At 37.8% G+C, this 21,253-nt stretch overlaps 1 protein-coding gene across 4 annotated transcripts in view; it reads right to left on the bottom strand.

The window, feature by feature from the left end:
- Positions 1-21,253, bottom strand: part of PIK3CA (phosphatidylinositol-4,5-bisphosphate 3-kinase catalytic subunit alpha) — a 42,341-nt gene that overhangs the window by 14,509 nt on the left and 6,579 nt on the right. Inside the window, exons 2-14 of one of the 4 annotated variants that reach the window (XM_021395562.1) lie at positions 17,885-18,027; positions 17,581-17,790; positions 16,655-16,801; positions 12,764-13,178; positions 11,073-11,282; positions 10,183-10,433; positions 8,311-8,556; positions 7,409-7,494; positions 5,037-5,142; positions 3,544-3,696; positions 3,301-3,435; positions 317-441; positions 157-238 (exon numbers count right to left, since the gene is read on the bottom strand). In XM_021395562.1, the coding sequence (XP_021251237.1) occupies positions 157-238; positions 317-441; positions 3,301-3,435; positions 3,544-3,696; positions 5,037-5,142; positions 7,409-7,494; positions 8,311-8,556; positions 10,183-10,433; positions 11,073-11,282; positions 12,764-13,115 (1,746 nt within the window). In that variant the 5' untranslated portion in view covers positions 13,116-13,178; positions 16,655-16,801; positions 17,581-17,790; positions 17,885-18,027. Of the gene's footprint in view, positions 1-156; positions 239-316; positions 442-3,300; positions 3,436-3,543; positions 3,697-5,036; positions 5,143-7,408; positions 7,495-8,310; positions 8,557-10,182; positions 10,434-11,072; positions 11,283-12,763; positions 13,179-16,654; positions 16,802-17,580; positions 18,028-21,253 lie in introns of all 4 variants that reach the window. The other 3 variants (XM_021395560.1, XM_021395561.1, XM_021395563.1) reach the window with 3 other exon arrangements.

Raw genomic sequence — 21,253 nt, 5'->3', positions numbered from 1 at the left:
CAGACTGATCAACTAGCTACAGTGGCAACCCAAATTATCTGTTTTCATTCAACATATCATAAGCACAACTTCTGGGTGTTTTTTTTTTTTTTTTCCTAAAACAACATATTTTAAAGCTTCTTCAAAACTTAAAACTTCTTCAGTGACATTTGTTACCTGAGCCACTTCATCTCTAGAATTCCATTTAACAGACAGAAGTAATTTGGGCAGAATTTCTGGGGTATTTACACAATAATGTCTGAAAAAGAGAAAAAAAGGTTGTTTGTACAAAATGTCATTTTTGTTTTGTGCATTTGTTTTTGTTTTTGCTCAATACCTGTGGCTCCAGAGGAAGTCCTTCTCTTGCTCAGTGATTTCAGACAAAGGATCTCGTGTACATATGGCTCGCAGTTGCTCCTTGTCACTTTCTCTTAATTCATTGTCTCTAGCTATTCTATTACTCTGCAGAGAGAAAGTGGTCCATTAACCCTCCACGCATCTTTCTATTGTCATACAACATACAAGAAGTAAAGTATTTTTTACAGCATAGGAACTTTTATATGGCACATACTACCACCTTGTTGTTTCCTTCTATTATAAGTGAGTACTTACAAGTTTAAAATAGAGAAATTGAAGACTAGGCCTTTGATTTCTACAACTGCTTTTATTCACTGCTGGGACAAGAAGTACATTTCACCAGTCAGCTTTGTGGAGAAATAGTAGTAGTTGGCATCTGATGAACAACAGCAGCCTAGCATGGCACAAAATAAAACAGATCGCTTCTGTCTCCAGCTTTGAGATTTCTAAGAACTGTTGAAAGGGCTGAAAGAATCAGAATTGAAGAAGCAGAGTATGGAAGGATGAAGCTATATAAGTAAAGGCAGAATACAGTAGGAAAGCTTCAATAACAGAATGATCAGAAAGCATTAGCCAGAACTAGTGTAAAATATTCCTCAAAGAGCGTAAAGAGCAAAACTAGTACATGCTGAAATCTGTTTTATCTAAGAATTTCTATTGGAACCAGCTCAGACCAATGCAGAGATATTGATACTACAACTTAAATGTTTCATAGCTCACGAGTCAAGTTCAGTTTTTCTTCTATGTCTTCCATTTCTTAGTTCATATGATGTGTTTTTGCAAAACAACATGTGAAACAATGCAGTCTAACGTCTCCATTACAGAATCAACTACACAGCAAAAAAGTCTTAAGACTCCATTACTGTGTTTAGTAAATAATACAACTTAAACAAGTCTGACACTTAAAATGAAGCTATTCCAAAAATTATATGCAGATTGAACAGTAATTCAAATAAAGCCAGAGTCGTTCTGTAAGGAAGTTAATGGATAAATGACATTATAAGCACCCTAACACCTGATACAAGATCATATTGATGGTACTGAGCGATTAATTGTACATATTCATCTTGATTTTGAGTCACCCTAAATTGTAAGTGAAAGTAAAAAAGTATAAAATGTTCCTGCATAGCGGGTCAGAAAGATCACAGTTTAAGTCATGCCCAAAAGGAAAACTCATTTATTAAGCTGTGGTCAATATCAAAAACTTGAAATTCTATGAGTTGTGGGACAGTAAATTGGATTTAATATTCGAAAGTTCTTTCATATTTGAAATACTAACGGACCTCTGTAAATTATGCCTGATGCAGAGTTCAGTAATTGATTTTAAATGCAGTATAATGCACTTCACAGCAAACAAAAAATATATAGTTATGTTCTCTGTATCGTAACAAACATTTATACAGAAACCACACTCCAGTGACTGCTTTGCTAATTTTGACCGTTTCAAGCAAGCACTTTGTAACTCTTCCAGATAAGGTTGGACAATGCTAGGTACTCTACAATCTGATTGCAGACGTGTAATGCACTGCCTCTTGTCTCCCTAACTAAAGGGTGTTAAAAACAGCCATAAAAAATGCACAACGCTTGAATATAGAAAGCCTGGCCCTCAAACCTGAAGATACCACAAATTAAGAGATAAAAGGAACAAATCCTGTACAAAGATCACGTGATGATCAAACCTACTGAACATTTAAGGATTAGGAAAGGATAAGTAACAAAAGAATTTTCTGCAGACAAGAAGGATTGGAAGAAAAGCAGCAGGAATAAGAAAAAGGGAAACCAAAGCAGCAATATAGAATTTGTCAGATTCACTGCAGACTTAGACACTGCTTCAAATGGACTTCTTCCATATTTAGCTATATTTAAGCACTACAATCTCCTTCTCCAATATCATAAGGATTTATTAGAAAAAAGTCAAGACAGTAATTTGAGATCTTATTCTACTTTAAATATTTTTTAGAAGCGTAGTGCAAATTGATCACTATATCACAGGCTTAGTCTCCTCACTGTTTTCAGGTTTTTCCTATACGTAGAACAAAACAATATGCTGAGCATATCAAAGCCTAGGTAATAGGCTGTTACAGCAAAGGAATATTATTTACCAAGGAGACAGCTGTCCTCAAAAGCTTATTAAGATCCCTACAGCACTGCTCAGTCAATATATATACCACAAGTAGATAACATCAGTCTGTGATGGATTTCCCCATACAGTATCAAGAGAAATCAAATACCAACAACCCTTTGCTCAAGATGTTTTGAGACAGGCCTTCTGTAACCGTCACCTGAATTCCCACCTGGAGGCTTACTGACACCACAGAACTTCCCACCCCAAGAATTCTTCACACAGACCACAAAGCTGTCTTGGGAAAAGTCCTGAGTCTTTAAATTAGTCTCCAGAAGAAAATGTAAAACATACCAACTCATTTCTCAACTTATGTTTGAAAAAATAGCATTTTTTTGCTTTACTTTTTGTTCATCCAAAATGTGATTTCAAGCAAGCTTCAAACCCTACCAAAAGAGGGACCTTCAACACAGTTTTTGTTCATAGAAGAGGGAAGGCCAAGAACTACTCATGTGATAAGCAGCCAGTTAATTCCTTTGAAATTCACAGTATTTATGATCATAACTAGCCCATTAAACAACCAATAAAAAGTTATAAGCACCTTCACGTTACAGAGGAAAGCCTATAAACATGAAATTGCAATGAGAAAAACAGTATCATTGAATGAGAATTACAACTTTTCAGAAGTTAAACTAAGTTGGTGAGTACAGCTGAGTACACCTGAATCGGTTGTTTAAATGTGTCAAAAATATGCCAACAGTTTGCATAGCAAGGCAGTTTCTCTTTTAAGTGTGGGTCAGTAATAGATTAAGATAGTCTATCACTAGCATATTGAGAAGAAAACAAGGCAGCAAATACTTTGATATTTTAGTAGTTATTCTTGGAAAGGGAGTTTTTCTTACCAGTCCCGCATAGCTGTAGTTAAAGCCCAGTTCACGTGAGATAGTCCAATTGGCATGTTCTTCAATCACTGCCATATCTGGAAACTTAACAGGATTGCTAAACCAATCAAATTCCAGCTCTAAACATGGAGTTTCCTATGTAAAGGGAATTTAGATTACTACTTCTGTTGAACTACACTAATTAGAAAGCAGCATATTTTGAACATACATTCCTGAGGAGGCAGTTCACATGCGCATACTTACCTTATTCGGATTTGATCCAGTAACACCAATAGGGTTCAACAAATCCTCCAGTCCATGTGGTACTGCCCAAAGATTCAAAGCCATTTTCCCAGATACAAGAGTGTCTGTGTAGTCAAACATGTTTATATTTCCCCAAGCCAATGGACAGTGCTCCTTAAAGAGGTTAAAAGATGATTTTTCAGTTTCAACTTTTAATTACCACCCGTACATTTTCAAAAAGGAAACATTAAAAAAATAATAATAGGGATTCACCACAGCTTTAAGTTCTCTTAGTAGGTCCCTCCAAACTGAACATTTCTAATTTCCATCTGTGCAGTAGAGACGTTATCAAAAGCAAGTAATTCTGATCTATCATAAAATAAACAGCAGGCTGCTTTCCCTACCTTTAAACTCTAGCTAATAGTAAACCAGCAGGTCAAGTAAAAAAGATAAAAATTACATTAACAATGAAAGGCATGCTCCAAGTGGACTCTTTTGCTACTTTTTCAAGAAGTTTACAATGGGGAAGGACAGAAACTGGACTTAGGAAAAGAGTGACGCACGTAACCTTGTTATTATTAATATCACCTCGCTTGGGCAATTGAAGCTGGCAGTGAGAGCAAACAATTAGAGAAGTATCATTATATCAGAAATTGCTTTGTGTTTCTTTTGGCAACACTTGTTCGGGTCCACTTTTCTCTGATAAGTCAACACACCACTTTATTGTTGTGGAACCAGTGAACTTGATCTCTGACATCAAACCTCTGATTGTGAGTCATGAGAAACAACATTTTTATCTAAGAGCAACTTGTTACATTCCCAGATTAGCAGAATTAAAGTTATTAAGTTATATTTTTTTCCATCTTACGTACAACTGCAATGACACCTAACCTTTGTGCCAACATAGCGTAATCGCAATTGTTTTGCAGAATGATATCAGAACACTTGCAAACATGTGGTTGCATTTTCCCTGTGCCCAAATAAGTCAAGATTTGTAAACCTGGTTGTAGATAAAAAAAAAAAAACCAACACAGTACCTGCAATACACACACAAGCAGAATTTAAAGATAGTGGCTAGAATTAGTTGTCATGTGTTGATGCTGGAAAAAAAAGTGTGTGTTTGGGATCTTTCCTCAAACATTAAAGCAGCACAGATTTTTTTCATTTTAAAATTCATTCTGAATCTCAGTATAAATATTGTCCTTCTTTAATCAATAATAACTCATGTGTTTAAGAACTTAAAAGGTACTCAGACCTCAAAAGATTACCACTGATCTTTCTGACCAGCAACGTAGCACTGATATGATTTAGTGTTGAATGGGCAAGCTTCTTTTTGTGGTTTGAAATAACATGGACAAATGAATGATACATATGAAAAAAATCCTATTTTAATCAGATTCAAATCAAACATTATGTTGAGACTAATTACCAGAACAGCAATTGCCAAGTATCTTCCCAAAGTTTACTCGAGTAACCTCTGCTTGTTAGTTTACTAAAGCTATCAAGCATCTTACCTCTTTAGCACCTTTCCGGCCTTTAACAGAACAGATAGAAAGGCAGAGCCGAGCGGCACGTGGGAGATCAGGAATGTACATGTCATACAACAGCCATTCATTCCATCTGTAACATTTAAGAAGCAGATTAAAACCAGGTTAAAAGAGACGGTGGAAGACAGCTGCATGCAATCAACCGTTATACTAAAAACAATGTTATATCCCTAAAAATAATAACGTTAATTTCTAAAGGTAAAACACTAATTATAAGATGAAAATGTAACAGAAATCCAATATTTCTAATGTCTGGCCACATTTTTTTGTGCACAATAAACACTATACAGGATAGCAATTTTATTTTTGCTAATATATTATGCTTGGTATAATATTATGCATGGTATAATTACAACTTGATTGTAGAAAAATGTTTTATAACTGCAAGTTACAGAGCTAAGCAAGAAAATTATACATTGCAAACCCTTTTTCGAAATTTGAGGGGAATTGTTGAATATATGGATGAGATTCCTCAGCAACAGTGATACAAAATAACACTTCTATAGCCGCATAAAGAAAGGAAAACAAGAACTGCTGGCAGCAATTGGACACTTTCCAAATGCTTGCTTAACTCTACTGACTCTATTAACAGTCTTCCTTTTAAATACTAAGTAAATGCAACAGGAAGCAATTAACAATTAAAATGCAAGGAACTGCAAAATCACAGCAGACTGAAACACGTTACCTCTTTAAATGACTGTGTATTGTATTACTAATTGGAATATAGTCTCATTTAGTTGTGAAAGTAAACGTTTCCTCAAGTCCTTTTTACAGAATGACAGGTTTGCTAACCCACAAGGTTGTAGCATACTAGCAAAACAGTACTCCATAGAAGGAAATACGTATTTTTCACTGCAGTTATTCCTTAAGCAATCCAGAGCCTTGTGCATAGTCACTATTTCTCCTGTTTCATTACCTTATAGTCTCTCCATCATTATTAAGTAGTTTGAACCATAATAAATAAAACAAGTGTTTTCATTCTGCTCTCAGTTCCGTAGTTCTATGATAAGACTGTTGAAATAACTCAGATATCGCTCTATTTACCACAGCAACAAGAGCACAGATTGGTTCTAGAGGAACATATGTTCATGAACTTCTTTAAGGAGGACTTCTCTCTCAGCATGCACAACTGTGCTTTTGAACTGCTAAATACAGTTATTTTCTCAGCTGGAAGCAGCAGCAGCTTCCAAGGACACCATTAATTTTTTCGTGTTTCTGTAGCTACTAAAAGCAGCATTGTACATTGAAATAACTGCCCAAACCCTTCCCTAAAACGAAAGAAATTGGCAAATAAAATTTAATTTGCCTTTCTTGTGTGTTAATTTCATAATACATATCTGTGTGTGATAATATCCATGTTTTCAAACCATGTCCTTCACCATCTTTCCCAAGGGCTTTTCCCTCAAAAACAGCTACGCCTGAACAGATACTTTAACCATCTGTGGGATAAGTAGGAGGGAGAAGCTATTTTTTCTGAAAACTGCATATATCATGATGCCCTCTAATTATAATACCTAATCATTCTTATAGAAAACACTCTGAAACCTTCAAAGACGTGAAGGCAGACAGAAAATGCAAGTCAGGACTTATTTTTGAACACACGCATCATATCTAATCCTAGCGGATGCTAACATTTCACACCTCCTTACTCAGAGTTACAGGCAAAAATTCAATCTCTTTCAGATATTTGTTCTCAGTATGCTTACATACACTCACATAAAACTTCTTTTGGCACATTAATAGCACTTTAAAGTTCATGTGATTTTTTTTTTTTTTTTTAAAGATAACATTTGCAGCAGGTCAAATCTCCTGAAAACAATCAGCCCAGATCTGGCAGTTACTTCCACATTACCAAATGATTCCCATCAGTGCTTCTGCTTTAGCACATGCTCTGCAACCTCACTGGAACAAATCTGTGGATTGCATTACATCACATTGCCTCTTGCTGATGTTGGAATCTGAACCTGCAACTGGAACACCAGTTATAGATCCAGAGTGAAAAACAGAGCTCAACTGCCCAGAGCTATGCTGATTTCACAGTACTGATGAGTAATTACATAGGAGTTTCAGAGGCAATTGTGAATGCGTATGTAAAACAGACCTGTTCAGTACAGGGACTGCACTAATATACATAACATTACAGAACAAAATACTTGTATTTGAACGAATTAAATTATTTCTATTTATAAATACAGGTATATGTAAAAATGTCCTTCAGCTAAGGTATTGCCAGCAAGGAGGTCTACCTGAATAATGCTAAACAGTGCCTTTGCTTCTTCAATACTAGAATTTACAATGCCCCAAAAGTCAGGTTCTCTACAGTTTTTCCAGTACCTTACCTGGGATTAGAACAAGGTACTCTTTGAGTATTCACATTGTCACATAAAGGTTCCCCTCCATGGTAGATACCTGTTCTAACGTAGATCTGAAAATAATGTTAATATTAGTACTATCTTTGAAATGCTGCTATAAACAATGAGTTCATTCGTATCAACATACAGTGTGATCACAAGACATTGCTTTTTCATTTCTATTAAAGAAAACACCCACGCATACCTCACCCCAACAAATAAAAAAAAAACAGTCCCACCACCAATCCTCAACTCAAATTTATTCATGCTCTACAAGTATAGTCTATAGTACGATCTTTCTCCTCATTATTACTGCAAAAGTAGTTCTTAAAAATACACTCATGAACTTGAAAGGAACTTCTAAAACAAATTGGAATGACCAACTCTTTTATGAGCTGAACTACACCGAAAGAAAAAAGTCCAAACAAATTCTGGGTGAGGTAGAGACTTGCCACATGACTTCAGCAGGATTAAGCTGTACGTGCCTTTTCTCATTGATCTTCCGATACCTCCCTTTCTAAAAACAAAGATAGCAGCAAGCTATCCAGCATCTTCTCATCAGATGTATTCTCAATTACTGTGCAACACTCTTGAACGTGTTCATTGCTTAGAATGGGTAAGAGAGCACGTCCACTACATACTCAGTTGAAGCAAACTACACTGCTCCTTTAGCTGAATACCATGATTCATGCATTTTTCAGAAGTATACAAAAGTTTGTAGATCGTAGAACACGGCTGTGTTTTTCAGAATTGAGTGCTTAAATTTAAATAACAAAGTGGTCTGATTTTCTAATATTAGAAATAACACCTCTTTTCCAATGTAATTATGGAAAAGATGGAAACAATGAGTGTTGAAAAGCATGTATAATGCCATACAGCATTTGCCTTACTTTGTCAATATCTCTAATGTTCACATTTACGTAGGTTGCACAGAGGATTCTTATTCTGAGAGCACTGTTTATAGTCCAGAGGGATTTGGCCGTAGCTTCTCCATTCATGTAGGGTGTAGCTGTAGAGATACGCCTGGAGTAAGATGGCATTGTAAAGGTATCCAGTGGCAGTTGGGTATATAGGCTTTCTTTGGCCATCAGCATCAGATTGGGCATGCGACCAAGCATTATACAACTTCTTATGTACTGTAAGAAAACAAAACCAAAATTCAGTATATTTTTTTAAGCGCATGCTCTTGGTAATCAGTACCTAAAAGCATTCAGAAAAATATATAAAAGTAAAAGCATACTTCAAGAGCTCACATCTGTTCCTTTATGTAAATCCTCCAGGGCTTCTTTGTTGCAACATTCAACAGTTTAAATACGTTATTGGGTAGAATGGCACAGCAGTGCTTCAAACAGATTTTGAGATATGAATAATGTCTACAACAGTTGAAGGCTGAACTGGAGATAGAGAACAGAGCTGACAGAAAGACAAGACAGGTGTCTTGTAGGGCTCTTAAGCTCAGGCACAATGCAGAGCAAAGCAGAATAGTTCCAGACTAGGGTTGTTCCTGGAAGCAGGTTTGCTATTTTTTTTTTTGCCTTGCATACTGCTGTTATAATCTACTGTACCAACCTAGTACAGGTGCCTCTAATACTCCTAGCCACAGTTAGAAAAAGCACAAGACAACAAGCAGAACTGTTTGGTTTTGGTTCAGACGTACTTATCAGCTTCAGCTCAACACTGATCCTGCCAGACTCAAGATTTAAGCTTGTATTGTCTGCCCAGGAGTGACTGCTGAAAACATTTAGTCTGGCAACAGTACTACAAAGTGTTAAGATGGGTTCAGCTCTGGACTGTAATTAGTAAGCTCTTCTGTGGCACAGAAAGGCATTCCAGATACTTCTGAAGAAACCACACTAGATCAAATAGGTCTAGCGTTTGATCTCATGACTGTACAAAATTATTCACATATGCCCGCCCTTCTTCCTCAGCTTGCATAATATTAAGTTCCTTCTCCCAGTATTCAGTACCCTCCCATCCCCCTTCTATCCTCCACTCCTCTGGAGAGCAGATTGTCAACCATTTTAGATGGAGGAATGGAAGCTGTTGTTACAACAGTAAGTTTCTCAGAGAGGAAGCAATAGCAGTCTGTCAGGAATCTACAGGGAAACATTGTCTATTCCAGAGGGGGCTGCTCTGAGGCTCTTCTGCCAGTTCTGTTACAGGTGCAACACTAAGAGAACACAGAAACTGAAGGATGGATAGCAACAAGGAAGATTTAACTGATAAATACAGTACTGGAAGCTTACCACTCCACTTTCATAAGATCAAGAAGTTTACTGATATAATTAACAGTAAACCAAGAAAGTTTGCTTAGTTTTTTTTTTTCCCCAACCCTTAAAGCAGGAAGGGAGAAGATTCACAGGAGCAATGGTCGCTTCATAACTCAACACCTGATTGAATTTCTTTTTGCATTGCATCAGCCCCATTCAAATATTATTCATCTCTTCCCACCAGAAATGTAGGATACTTCTCAGAGAACCTACCACTGATTTATCACTCATGTCAGAGGTAAACTCCTACTGCAATTTTAAAAAGTTAGATGGGTGATGTAAATTCTACTTTAAATTACCTTCCCCAGCCACATATTGAAGAACATACAGCAACAAACACACACTTGAGTCAAATGTGCATAAGCCAATTACCTTAAAGAAACATATCTTTACTTTCTGTGCTTTTGAATATATATGAGATTGATTGCTTTTCTCCCACACATACTTGGATTATTTCAGTGTACTTCAAAATAAACTCATTAAGTCACTCACCTTATACTGGCTCAGCGGATATTTTTCTAGCAAGTATTCATCACAGCCGCACACTTTCAAAATATACTTGCCCTGGTACTCCAACACACAGAGTTTCAGTTGTTCAGATGACAGCAACATACTTCGTGTTTTCTTCCTAATTGCTTCGGCAATAACTTGCTCAGGCACACAGTCATGATTGATTTTTAAGGTGTACTTCTGCTTATCATTGTTAGGTGAAACTATTACCCATATCACCACTATTATTTGCCCTGGAATAGATATGAAATAATGTTAGGCCTACCATCTTCAACATAAGCAGACCATCACCCCTTCCCACCCCAAAGAAACAAAACCACAGAATTACCACTGCAAGACAGCACAGACAAGATTCATAGCCCAAACCAAGTGAGGACTGATACCTTCTGCAAGGAACTAGGTGCCCTCAGCTTACTCTTGATGCAAGTGTAAATTCAAACTTTTACCCTTTGAGGTTAAGAATATTATACATCAAATACTACTGACTGTTCAGACTTCAAGAGAACAGCGGTAACTGTTCCATGCTTGAGGTCTTCAAGATAAGTCAGTGACTCAGCATTAATTCCACAATTCTGGGCATCAAAGAAAAACAAAAAGGCAATAAGTTGTTTTGGCCCATTAAAAAAAAACAAAACAACCCTATTTACCAAGTTATACTTCAAGATTTGAAATTACTAGAATAGCAAAAAAGTAATTTTAAAGTTTTTGAACCTACACTCTCTAAAGCAAATTATTCTGAATAATTCAAGGTTATGATATTGCTGCAGTGTATCAAACATGCTCCATAAAACAGTGATTTGCTTAAGTCACCAGTTGCACCTTTTGATTTCAATCACTGAAAAATGCGTGTCCACAGTAAATATTTATCTTACCTTTATCTAGTTTATTGTATATGTGTTTGGGTAGCTCAGGTGAAGACTCTACATTTGGAGGACAGACATATAACGCTCTACTATGCGGAGCGTTGGCATCTCGAAGATCTACTGCTTCTTTACAAACATTAAGAATATTTCTTCTGAAGTCTTGTACTTCAGGATCCTTAACCATGTCAAACTCACAGATGGGCATGCCAATAGCAAAACCTACAACATTGTAGAAGCATGAAGAAATAATTACAACTGATAACTAAATTAAACTAAAGATACCTTTGACGACTGCCTGAAAAAAGCACAGTTCAAGCAAAATACAACCTGAAATATTTGCGTTAACCACTGGCTTCCACTTGATATATGAATTGTTTTATGTCATTCAAGAACAATGCAGTAATCACAAAAAAGGTTCGAAATTTGATACATTTTCACTGAAAAGCCTGCAAATCTTAAACTACCGCTTTTATTGCTAATAATCCTCATGGAGGAAAAGAATCAGTAAAACTTTTTTGAAGTCAGCAAATAAAGATTTCTGAGTGGACCAGAGGAGCTGCAGTGCCTGACTTCCTCTAAAACTCTGACAGGATCATTGATAACTATTAGAATCATAATCAGCTTTGCTTACAACTCAATGACAGGTCTTCACATTTTTTGTGAGCTCCAGTAGCACCCCAAGAAATACTTAACACTCTGGCAAAGATTTGCATATTCCTCTCAAGTCTTCAGTCTCACATCTAACTCAATTTATTTTCATTAGATTACATTCATAGTGAATGATTTGTGCATGAATACTCAAATTTGAAAACTTTCAATTTTATCTCCATGCATAGTCAGGTAACCACTGCTCTCCCCAAGTCCTGAACAGGCTATGTTTCACAGAACAGAAGTTTACCCATGATGCATTTACAGCAATTAAATAATTTAACAATTAGGAGCACTCTAGAACAAGTATTTCCAGTTGACAAGTCTCTACCACTGCAACATACATTGGTTAACAACTAAGGAGGCTGTATGCTTGCACTAACTGAATTTAGATACTTAACCTAGATACCAAAACACATGCTAGTCTTCCTGCGCCTCCTTCATGGATAGTGGAAAAGTTATGAGCTTCCCCAGAGATGATTCAAAACAACATACTCAGGTCTTTTTATCACGTTCCTTTCCACACCTACCACTGCTCTGTCTGAAAGGGAGCAGGGGGAAGAAAAACACCTTCTTTCTGAGATTTTGCACTCTAAGAAAGACAAAGCAGTATTAAAACCTGTGCCATTGCAAACGTAGTTTAACATTTGTAGTTAATTCCTCTTGTACCTTCCCTTAGCTATCACTGTTCTGTAGAATTCAGAACAAATTAAGATTCGCTTCCCAAATAAAACAGGTACAATAAGGCTTTGCTCTGAACTAAAATGAAATCCCGCTAGCTGGAGACTAGAAAAAACATGCTTTACTAACCCATATATAACTGTATATACGTAAAAATTCATACGTGAATGAGATCGAGAATAGTTTACAAATGTTGGCTTAGCTACGATGAGCACGCTGGGACATTTGATGCAACAGCTGACAACTCTGAAATGTAAGCTTTGACAGATACAGCAAAAGGTAACAGATACCACACTTGATTCTTGTTTTCTATTTTGAAGAGGAGAAAGCAGTTAAGCACATTAGCTATGTTTAAATACAGAGAATCTCACCTATTTCTCTATTAAGGATCTTTTCTTCTCTGTTACCTACTGGTTCAATGACTTTTAGGAAAGGCTGAAATAGCCGCAGGTCACAAAGTCTCCGTGTTTCATCAAAAAATTCTTCTCTTTCTGCTTCTTGTGTAACACTTACAAAAATGTAAGAAGATTCATCTTGAAGGAGCTGATAGAGAGGATATTTTCTCGCTTCTTTAAAAAGTTCATGTTTGATAGTTAGTAACGTGGCCTCACGGAGGCATTCTAGAGTCACTATCATTCCATTTGGGAGAAGACACTCCACAAGGATCCTCGGGGGCATCAAGTGGATGCCCCATAGTTCACCAGATGATGGCCGGGGTGGCATTTTTAAGTCTTTTGATGATTTTGTACTTGAAGTTTTTCAAGCAGTGATTTGTATGAGTTAAACCTAAGTAAAAAAAAAAATCAGAGATTTAAACATTAATATTTTAAATATAACTGTCAGAAAGAATTTCAGATAAAAGTTTTTCAAACATTTCTTACAGTTACAGATATACATCCACGGCTGGAACAGTGTTTTGGATTTACTGGTTGCTTTTCTGACTGCTCCTGAGCATCAAGACATTTTCATTCAACTACGCATTATCTGCAGAATAGCGAATTAGCTCCAAGGTCATCATACATTGTACAGATCTCAAACAGTGCATTGCATATCCTTAGCTCATAATTTCATTAAATTCAGCATTTCCATTATGAGAAAATTCCTTATGAGAAGAGACAATATCAGACTTCTAAAGAACAGTCCATTATGTTTCCTCCATTAGCCAAGCGTCGTGAAAGCACAGGATTAGGAAAATACCAGGCTACTACTCTAAAACCATGCACTATGTATGTATGCACATACATACATAAAATACAATCATGACCCTATTGCTATTCTTCAGTACTTTTTTCCAAATGTTTTCTTCTGAATTATGGCTACTACGTGCTTTTACCACACTTCAGCTCTTAAGATGCTTAAGAACGAGAATATTTTCCCAAATCCACTGCTTCCTAAGCAACTCTCAGCAGGAACAGGGTTTCTTTTTCCTTCCTTCCCCTCCTTTGTAGTTGCAGTTTGGACTTATAAAATTACCAGCAAAGAATGCTAAAGGGACACTGCAGGTTTAGAAAAATGCTTTTCCACTAACCCTTCATACATATTTAGAAGGGCTATGCTACTGACTTCTTTTTGAAAAGCAGCTTAAAGAAGCTATTTTCCTTATCACTGTAATGGTCTCAGCAAGCAGATATTGAAATGGAAAGTTCTAAGCACACGCACAGTGTATTTGAAGAGCCAAACTAGGAAAGCTTTCCAATTACAAACCATTACAAATGGACCCAGATAGCACCATTCAGAGCAACTTGGAGAATTATGAATTACTGCTAACTCAGTCTACAGATCAAATGAAATACATAGAAGGTTAAGTGGCATCTTTTTTTTTTTTTGTATCAGGTAAAGCGTGAGTGGGACACCCTCTCCATATAGCTAAAACACATGTTTTTATCTACATTTCTTAATTACAAGCACAGACAAAAACACATTACTGTTAAGGTAAATACCAGCATGAAAATACCAAGCAAGAACACGCAGTCATAAGAACTTCTTTGTCCACGAACACGAACAACAATAATATAGATGGACCACAATCAAGTTAAGTATTCACAACACAGACTGAGTTTCTACCAGCACTCTTTTAAGTTTGGTGCCACAACCCTGGTGCGGCCTTTCTGAAAGGATTGGTGGTCATGAGGATCCATTTTCTCCCTGCCCAAGGCAGGTGTTCTCATTCTACATCATGCTGGCACCCACGCTCCCTGAGCCAGCTCCTTACAGGCTCCAATGGATTAAAGCGGCAAAGAATTACTCACTTTGCCTCTCTTGGTTTAGGTTCTGCTGTCTGAGCTGCTTTACTGAGAGACAGAGGTGAACGCTGGGGTCTGTGAAGGGCAGAAAGCACTACTGCAGCAGTGCTGAGCTAATTCAGCTTCAGAAGCGATGGTTCCATTGCCAACCTTCCCTCCCTCCCCACCAATACCTGCCAACAAAGAAACTGAGGCAAAACTGGGAAACACATGCACATATTGAATCCTTCTATACATTATATTTTCAAAATAAATGAAAACCCTTGGCTTTTGAAAAGATTCAAACATGAAGCGCTAACTCCATATCATCTCTTTTAAAGACTTGAAAATAGGCCAAGAAGGACAGCCCAAAATCTACACTGCTTTTAAGAGCAACTGCACCAGAACAGCAGCTTTTGTTTTAAATTGGGCAACAGACACGCTGAGTCTGTGTGTATAGTCGCTCTGTGTGCACATTCACTTGTACATGTAAGCACGCCTCCAGGGTTTGGATTTGGAAAGCAAAAACATAAACAGAAACAGTTTTGAAGTACAGTTGGCAGCTTGCATTGCTGGGTACACTTCCAAATCTGGAAGGCTGCCTGGAATAAAGAGAATCAATTATGTTCTTCGACAGTCAAAGTATGATTGTCAGAGAATTCTGGAGAAATGTTATTTAGATCCAACTAAGACTACAAGCAAGCACTTCAAATGAACACTACACCACACCTGCAATCCAAAAATACCTGAAACCTTGCTCCTGTGCCAAAAGCTTTGTCAGAAAAGAAAAATTGAAAGACACCTGCAGATCGGACCACGGTCTTTTGAACTCATTACTACCTTCCTGATCCGTTAAGCATGTTCTTCATCGCTAACCTTGCTAAGCAACTAACCTAACAGATTAAATTTTGAAACTCAATTCAAAAATAATAAATATATATGGAGGAAGAAAGAGGGAAGCTCAACAACAGGTCTCCCAAAATACTGATTCCTACTCAGTTCAACAGATACACTTACCATACTAATACTAATTTATATGATCTTATAGGATACAGTCAAACTACAAAATTTAGTTAAAAGAATTCTAAGATGCAAGTCTTCAAAACATGTTCTTGATGAACTGCCAAAGTTTTACCATCTCACAGTACTGAATCATGCAGAACTGAGGCAGCATGGTTAACTGAACTTCATTCTGTTGAATGTTTTATTACAAGTTGCAGGCTACAATTAGCTTTCTAATGCCTTCTCAATGACATACAAGTATGTTAACTCTGAAAACATTTACCAGGCACTGAAGTTTGCTGCTACTACTTCCGAGAATTCCTTCTCTCTGAGGAATGGAGGTCAGTGGAGGAAAAATTCATTAAGAGCTGCACCACACCCCAGTTAACAGAGGTTCCTAACCATAACATGTTCTGTGTTCATAATATATACAAACCAAGCTTGGGACAAATTAACTCTAGTCAAAATCCCCCAAATATTTTCCCTAAAGACATCTGAGCCTACTGCAGCTGTTAGAGCCACACTATCACATAAAAACCTCATGCATCTGCAGCTCAGTAGGACACCCTGGCAGTGCATTTTCCGCTGCGTTGTTGCACATTATGTTTATCAGAAGACTCAGAGAGTCTTCTGCTGGTCTCACTTCTATGCATTTTGCTAAAAAGGACTTATCCTTCAGTACAAATGGAATCCGCATTACAAAAACCAGCAAATTACAATAGAGAAGTGACCTTTCATGAACTCCTCTATTGGAAAATCCAGACAACCTTCTTGCTAAGAAGAGAACACTGATTTTTACAGATTCCGTTTACAGATTAGATGAATTTTTCACTGCAGAGACTGTTCACAAATATTCTACTGACTTCAGGTGGATGACCTGAATATTCAAACAAATATTCAGGTGAATATTTGGCTAGTAAGTAACATGGTTAACATGATTTTCTTCCCCATTTTGTAAATCTTCTGTGGAATGACTCTCCAAAGAGAGGAGCACCATCTAACACTAACGTGTTTTATAAAGCAGATATAAAGACTCACCATGCAAGCCTGCGGGTCAGTCCAGGGAAAAATCTAGATCATTTTGTTCACTTTAGGACTTATCTGTCATCCACACAAGCACCTTCAACTATTCTTCAGGCTTTGCAAGGAGGAAATTCTTCTATTATGTACCAACTAACAAAAAAGCTAGCAAATACAGAGGGAAATAAGAAGCAAAAATGAACTGTACAGAAACACCACATAAAAGGTATAAAATATGCAATGCTTATGCAAAAAGGTATGCATTCCAGCATTCCAGTAACTGAAAGAGGACTGAATAATGTTGCATTGCTGTGAACACCAGCTAGTGCTTCAAAATCAATTCAGAATTGCAGACTAAACACTCAGTGCAATTTTATCAGTCCGTACTTGAAAGCGAATTAGTCATTCAAACTTCTACTCTTTAACTGAAGACATTAGCTTTTCCAGTTGTAAGACAAATCTCATTACATGGCTGTCATAAACAGGATGTAGTAGCATTTTATAATAATTTGCAGTATCTTTAGTATCAAAGAATTGCTCAATAAGATTGGTATGTAAATTCGATTTCTTTGCCAGTTGGAAGTATGCTCTAGACTTTTATCACTGTCATCTAAGGAAAAAAAAGAATCTGCTCATTAAACAATCCAACCATGTTTACAGATTCCAATTTACTGCACACTTGTGAGTTCTGTGATTTACTCAGTTCCCTTCCAAACCAGCAGAAGAACAAAACCATAGCTATTTCCCACAAAAAGCTTTTTTTTTTTTTTTAAAAGGTCTATGGAATCCCCAAAACTAACATCATGAAAAAGAAGTTGTGTGGCAAAAGTAACACTCTGCAGACAACCAAAAATCTATATTCCAATTGTCCCCAAAATTTCAAACTTTCTCAAGACCAAAATACTCTACTCTCATCTTTAGAGAACGGACACTCTAGCGCTTACCATGAAGAAAACTAGGCAGGGCTGCCTGTCTAATTTTGCTGCTGTCCCAACCTGCTGTGTGGTGACGGTGAGACTGCCTCCAACGAGATATTTTCAGTCCTGTCCTTTTGTTCTTCCTGCTTGCCAAGCTGGCGCTTTTCCAAAATCCAGGAAGACAAAGATGTCTGAAACTCCTCTATGACAACACTGTTACACACAGTAGCAATGCTGCTTTGTTTATAACAGAAAGCAGGAGAAGACTAATGTAATGCAAGTTAATGAGGGTGAATTTCTTACGTATTATTTACGTATATGAATTTCTTACGTATTATTTTTGTCTTTATTCTTCCATGGAGGAGGTGCAAATACGCAGAATTTCTTATCTGATCACAAACAGCAGCTCAAGGGAAACAACATGCAGAGGGATCTAACAGCCAGAAACACATCTTCCCAGTGTTTTGTTTCCTTCTGAAACAGAGAAGCAACAATATCAATTTTAGCTGCAGTTACCTACTTCCCTCCCCTTAGCTCCAAGCAGCACCTTTACCTTGTTCTAAACCAAGCTAGAAAAAAAATAATATTATTGGTAGTATCTGTAGAATTACAGCGCAGAAGAAATACAAAATCATTCTCTCCTGTGAAGAGGAAACCTCACTGAAACTCTGTTTTAGTTTAGTTACATATGAGAAGGTAGCTTTAAAGAAACATCTGATAAAGCCTATCTCACATGCAGACATTATTTTTTCAGAAACTAATATCTTTGTGTTCTGGTTGCAGTGACATTCAACCACTGGTGAGATCATCCACAAAAAAAGAAGGAACTCATTACAAAGTATCACTAGGCCACACTGAAAAATTACTCAAGAATGATATAGTATCAGATATCCAGAAAAAACCCCCAAGATGAACAGTTGTTTCTTTGTTTGTCCGTTTTTTAAGAAAGCCCAAAGTACTACTATTCTTTTTTTCCCTGTAAGAAAAACAGAACACCTTCATAAATTCTAGGGCTTTGACATCACATTATTTCCATATCCCCTTGAGCAGCCTCCCCCAGCCATGCAGGCACACTGTTTACGGCCTCACTGTCTGGGAGCCACGAAAACAAGATGACGGGAAAGAGGCATTTGCAAGTTGCTGGTGACCTCTACAACTCCCACCACGATTGCACTTTCTCCCTAGGGAGCCCATGACATACCAAGAGCACAGCATCCGTCCCAGAACATTTTCTTCCAGTTTAAGGCAGATTTCTTTTTCTTTGTTAAAGAAAGGAAAGCCTGGAATTAAGTCTCTTTTTAGTTCTAAGTCATTCAAGAATTCCATTTCTAGCTTTACCTCAAAGGATCTCGTATTTATAGAGGACTAGTAGTCATAAAGCACAGCAAAGAATTAAAGCAATGCGTCTTCTCTTTACGCTTCCTTCACATACTTATTACTCACTGCTTCAGGGCTGGGGGAGCAGTGGGATGGGAATGACTCTCCCATCTGACTGCTGGGGTCAGGGCTGTGCTGCCAGGGCCAGCGGTGCGCTGGAGCCCAGGGAGCAGCGCGCGTGCTCTTTTGAGCTGTTTAAGTCGAAAGCCTTGAAGTTAGGCAGCAAAAATCAGAGCAACAAGCCATTTTGTACCAGTAGAAATAAGGTTTTCCTTTATTTACTTTTTTTTTTTTTTAAATAATTTGTATGAGTGACAAGCGCTCCTTATATGAACTTCAGAGAGAATACAAAGCAAAAGCACACCTCTAACTCTGCTACCAAGGGCTTCAATTTCAGTTTCTGCATGCTGAAGCCTTCTCTTCTTTTTGGAAATTAGTACAGAACAACCTCAAGAGAAGAGGAGAGTTTCTTCCACGAAACTAGGCTACATAGTAACAAATGCTAGCATGTATATACATCAAAATACAAAACTCCAATAATGCTGTTTACTTTTCTTCCTGCTTCTTCCCATCCTCCCACCTTCCCGGGCTATTTGGAACCCAGACAGTAAACAGGATCCGTGCAAACAGGAAGTGCTGGCACACAGACAAGGACAAGGAGCAGCAGAGCGAGGCCAGGTGCTCCTCACTCCCTCCAGCCGAGTCCTCACCCAACGCCTGCCTTTTCCAAGTGACTCCCTCTGCTGCAGCGGGATGAACCTCTAGTTCTGTCGTAAAAAGAGCTGCCCACGCCTAGAAGGGCAGGGAAAGAAATACAGTGATGCTGGAGGCACTGCAGTCCTCACACTGCTACGCTTGCCCCTCCGCTTTGCTTCTAAGCAAAAGTAGCAGTGGAGTCAATTGACAATGTTCACCACATCAGCTCATATGGACAAAGAAACACATGTTCCTTTCCTACAATAACTGGACTGGGGACAACTTCTGTTTATAAATTTTAATTTACCTTTTCTCAGCAGACGCACCCCATCAGCCCTTCCTCTACTAAGCAGAAGCTGAAAAAGCCAAACTCAACAGATGTTGACTTATGGCATATCTTATACTATTCACATAACATTTCTTAGAACTAAGGTTGAAAGCAATTGTAAATAGAGATAAAAGGTTTCTGCTATGCTGAAAGAATTGCTCCAGACCCTGAATGCAGTTCATGGGTAAAATAAATAAGTATTGAGGTGGCAGTGAATAGCAGTGTTTCTGCAACTTTGCAAATTTTTGAAGTTAAATATAGGGGAACGAATTGGAGCACAGAAGCTTCTGTTTCGTAATCCAAATAGAAGTTAGGTTTCCTACCTTCACCAACGTCTGCAGCCAAGCAGCATTCATAGAAGCACAGGTTTGGTTTGTATAGATTTACTGGCTTCCCCTAACAACAAACATTGTTTATTTTTCACTGGCAAACAGAAGATGGGATGAAGCTTTGCTTTTGACAGAGCTTTTACAAAGAACTGCGTGCCTCAGCAAAAGCCATGGGAGTTTGTTGTTGTTGTTGTTTTAAGCTCCTATACTAGAAACAAAACCCCCACACATTTTCCACTGAGGTATTTCCTAACTCTCTTTTTAAAATCATTTGTGGAAAGTTTGTGACGGAGTTAACACAAAGGCACTGCTCCCTAAGTGAGACATCTCAATTCTGCAGCTAAACTTTCTCGCTCTACCTGCACAGGGCAGACATTAATACAGCCCTCAGCAAGTTGTTCTATACAGACACAGAGCTGCAGAATAAGACAGCAGGCAAACCCATGCAGTCTTTTGAGAACCCTTCCCTGCAGAAACTGTTGCATACTTCTTCATCAGCTACAACCACCCCAGAAGAGTACAATGGCTTTTTGAGAATCAGTTAAGAATAGTAAGCACTGCTCTCCAATGGACTTGTTGGTGATACAAAACCAGTCAATGGAAAGTAACTGGATATTTATTTAGCTATAAATGATAGCTCTGCTGAAGGGCAAGGAGCAGGAACCTTCCACAGAGGATTACTGATGGATCTTTGCTGACCACACCAGCAGATGGGGACTAGTGGTACTTACCCACACACTGAGTGGCACAGCAGGATGCTGTTTGGCTGCAAATCATTTAACACCAATCCGTGCTCCTGTAGGGCTCCACCTTTGTCCCTAAAGCTCACAGGCTGCTCAGGTGCATTGCACCTACATGTGTCAGAAGGTGTCTCTATTTGAGACAACTCTTTCGACAGAATTACTCATTTTGTAAGCACATTTTCTTGCTTTAAGCTGGAAACAAACCAAAAGTTTCTGTGAAGCCTGAA

Source organism: Numida meleagris, chromosome 4 (genome assembly GCF_002078875.1).
Source record: "Numida meleagris isolate 19003 breed g44 Domestic line chromosome 4, NumMel1.0, whole genome shotgun sequence".
Taxonomy (NCBI): domain Eukaryota; kingdom Metazoa; phylum Chordata; class Aves; order Galliformes; family Numididae; genus Numida; species Numida meleagris.
The sequence above is the reverse complement of the archived record's forward strand: the minus strand, read 5'-3'. Positions and strand labels throughout refer to the sequence as shown.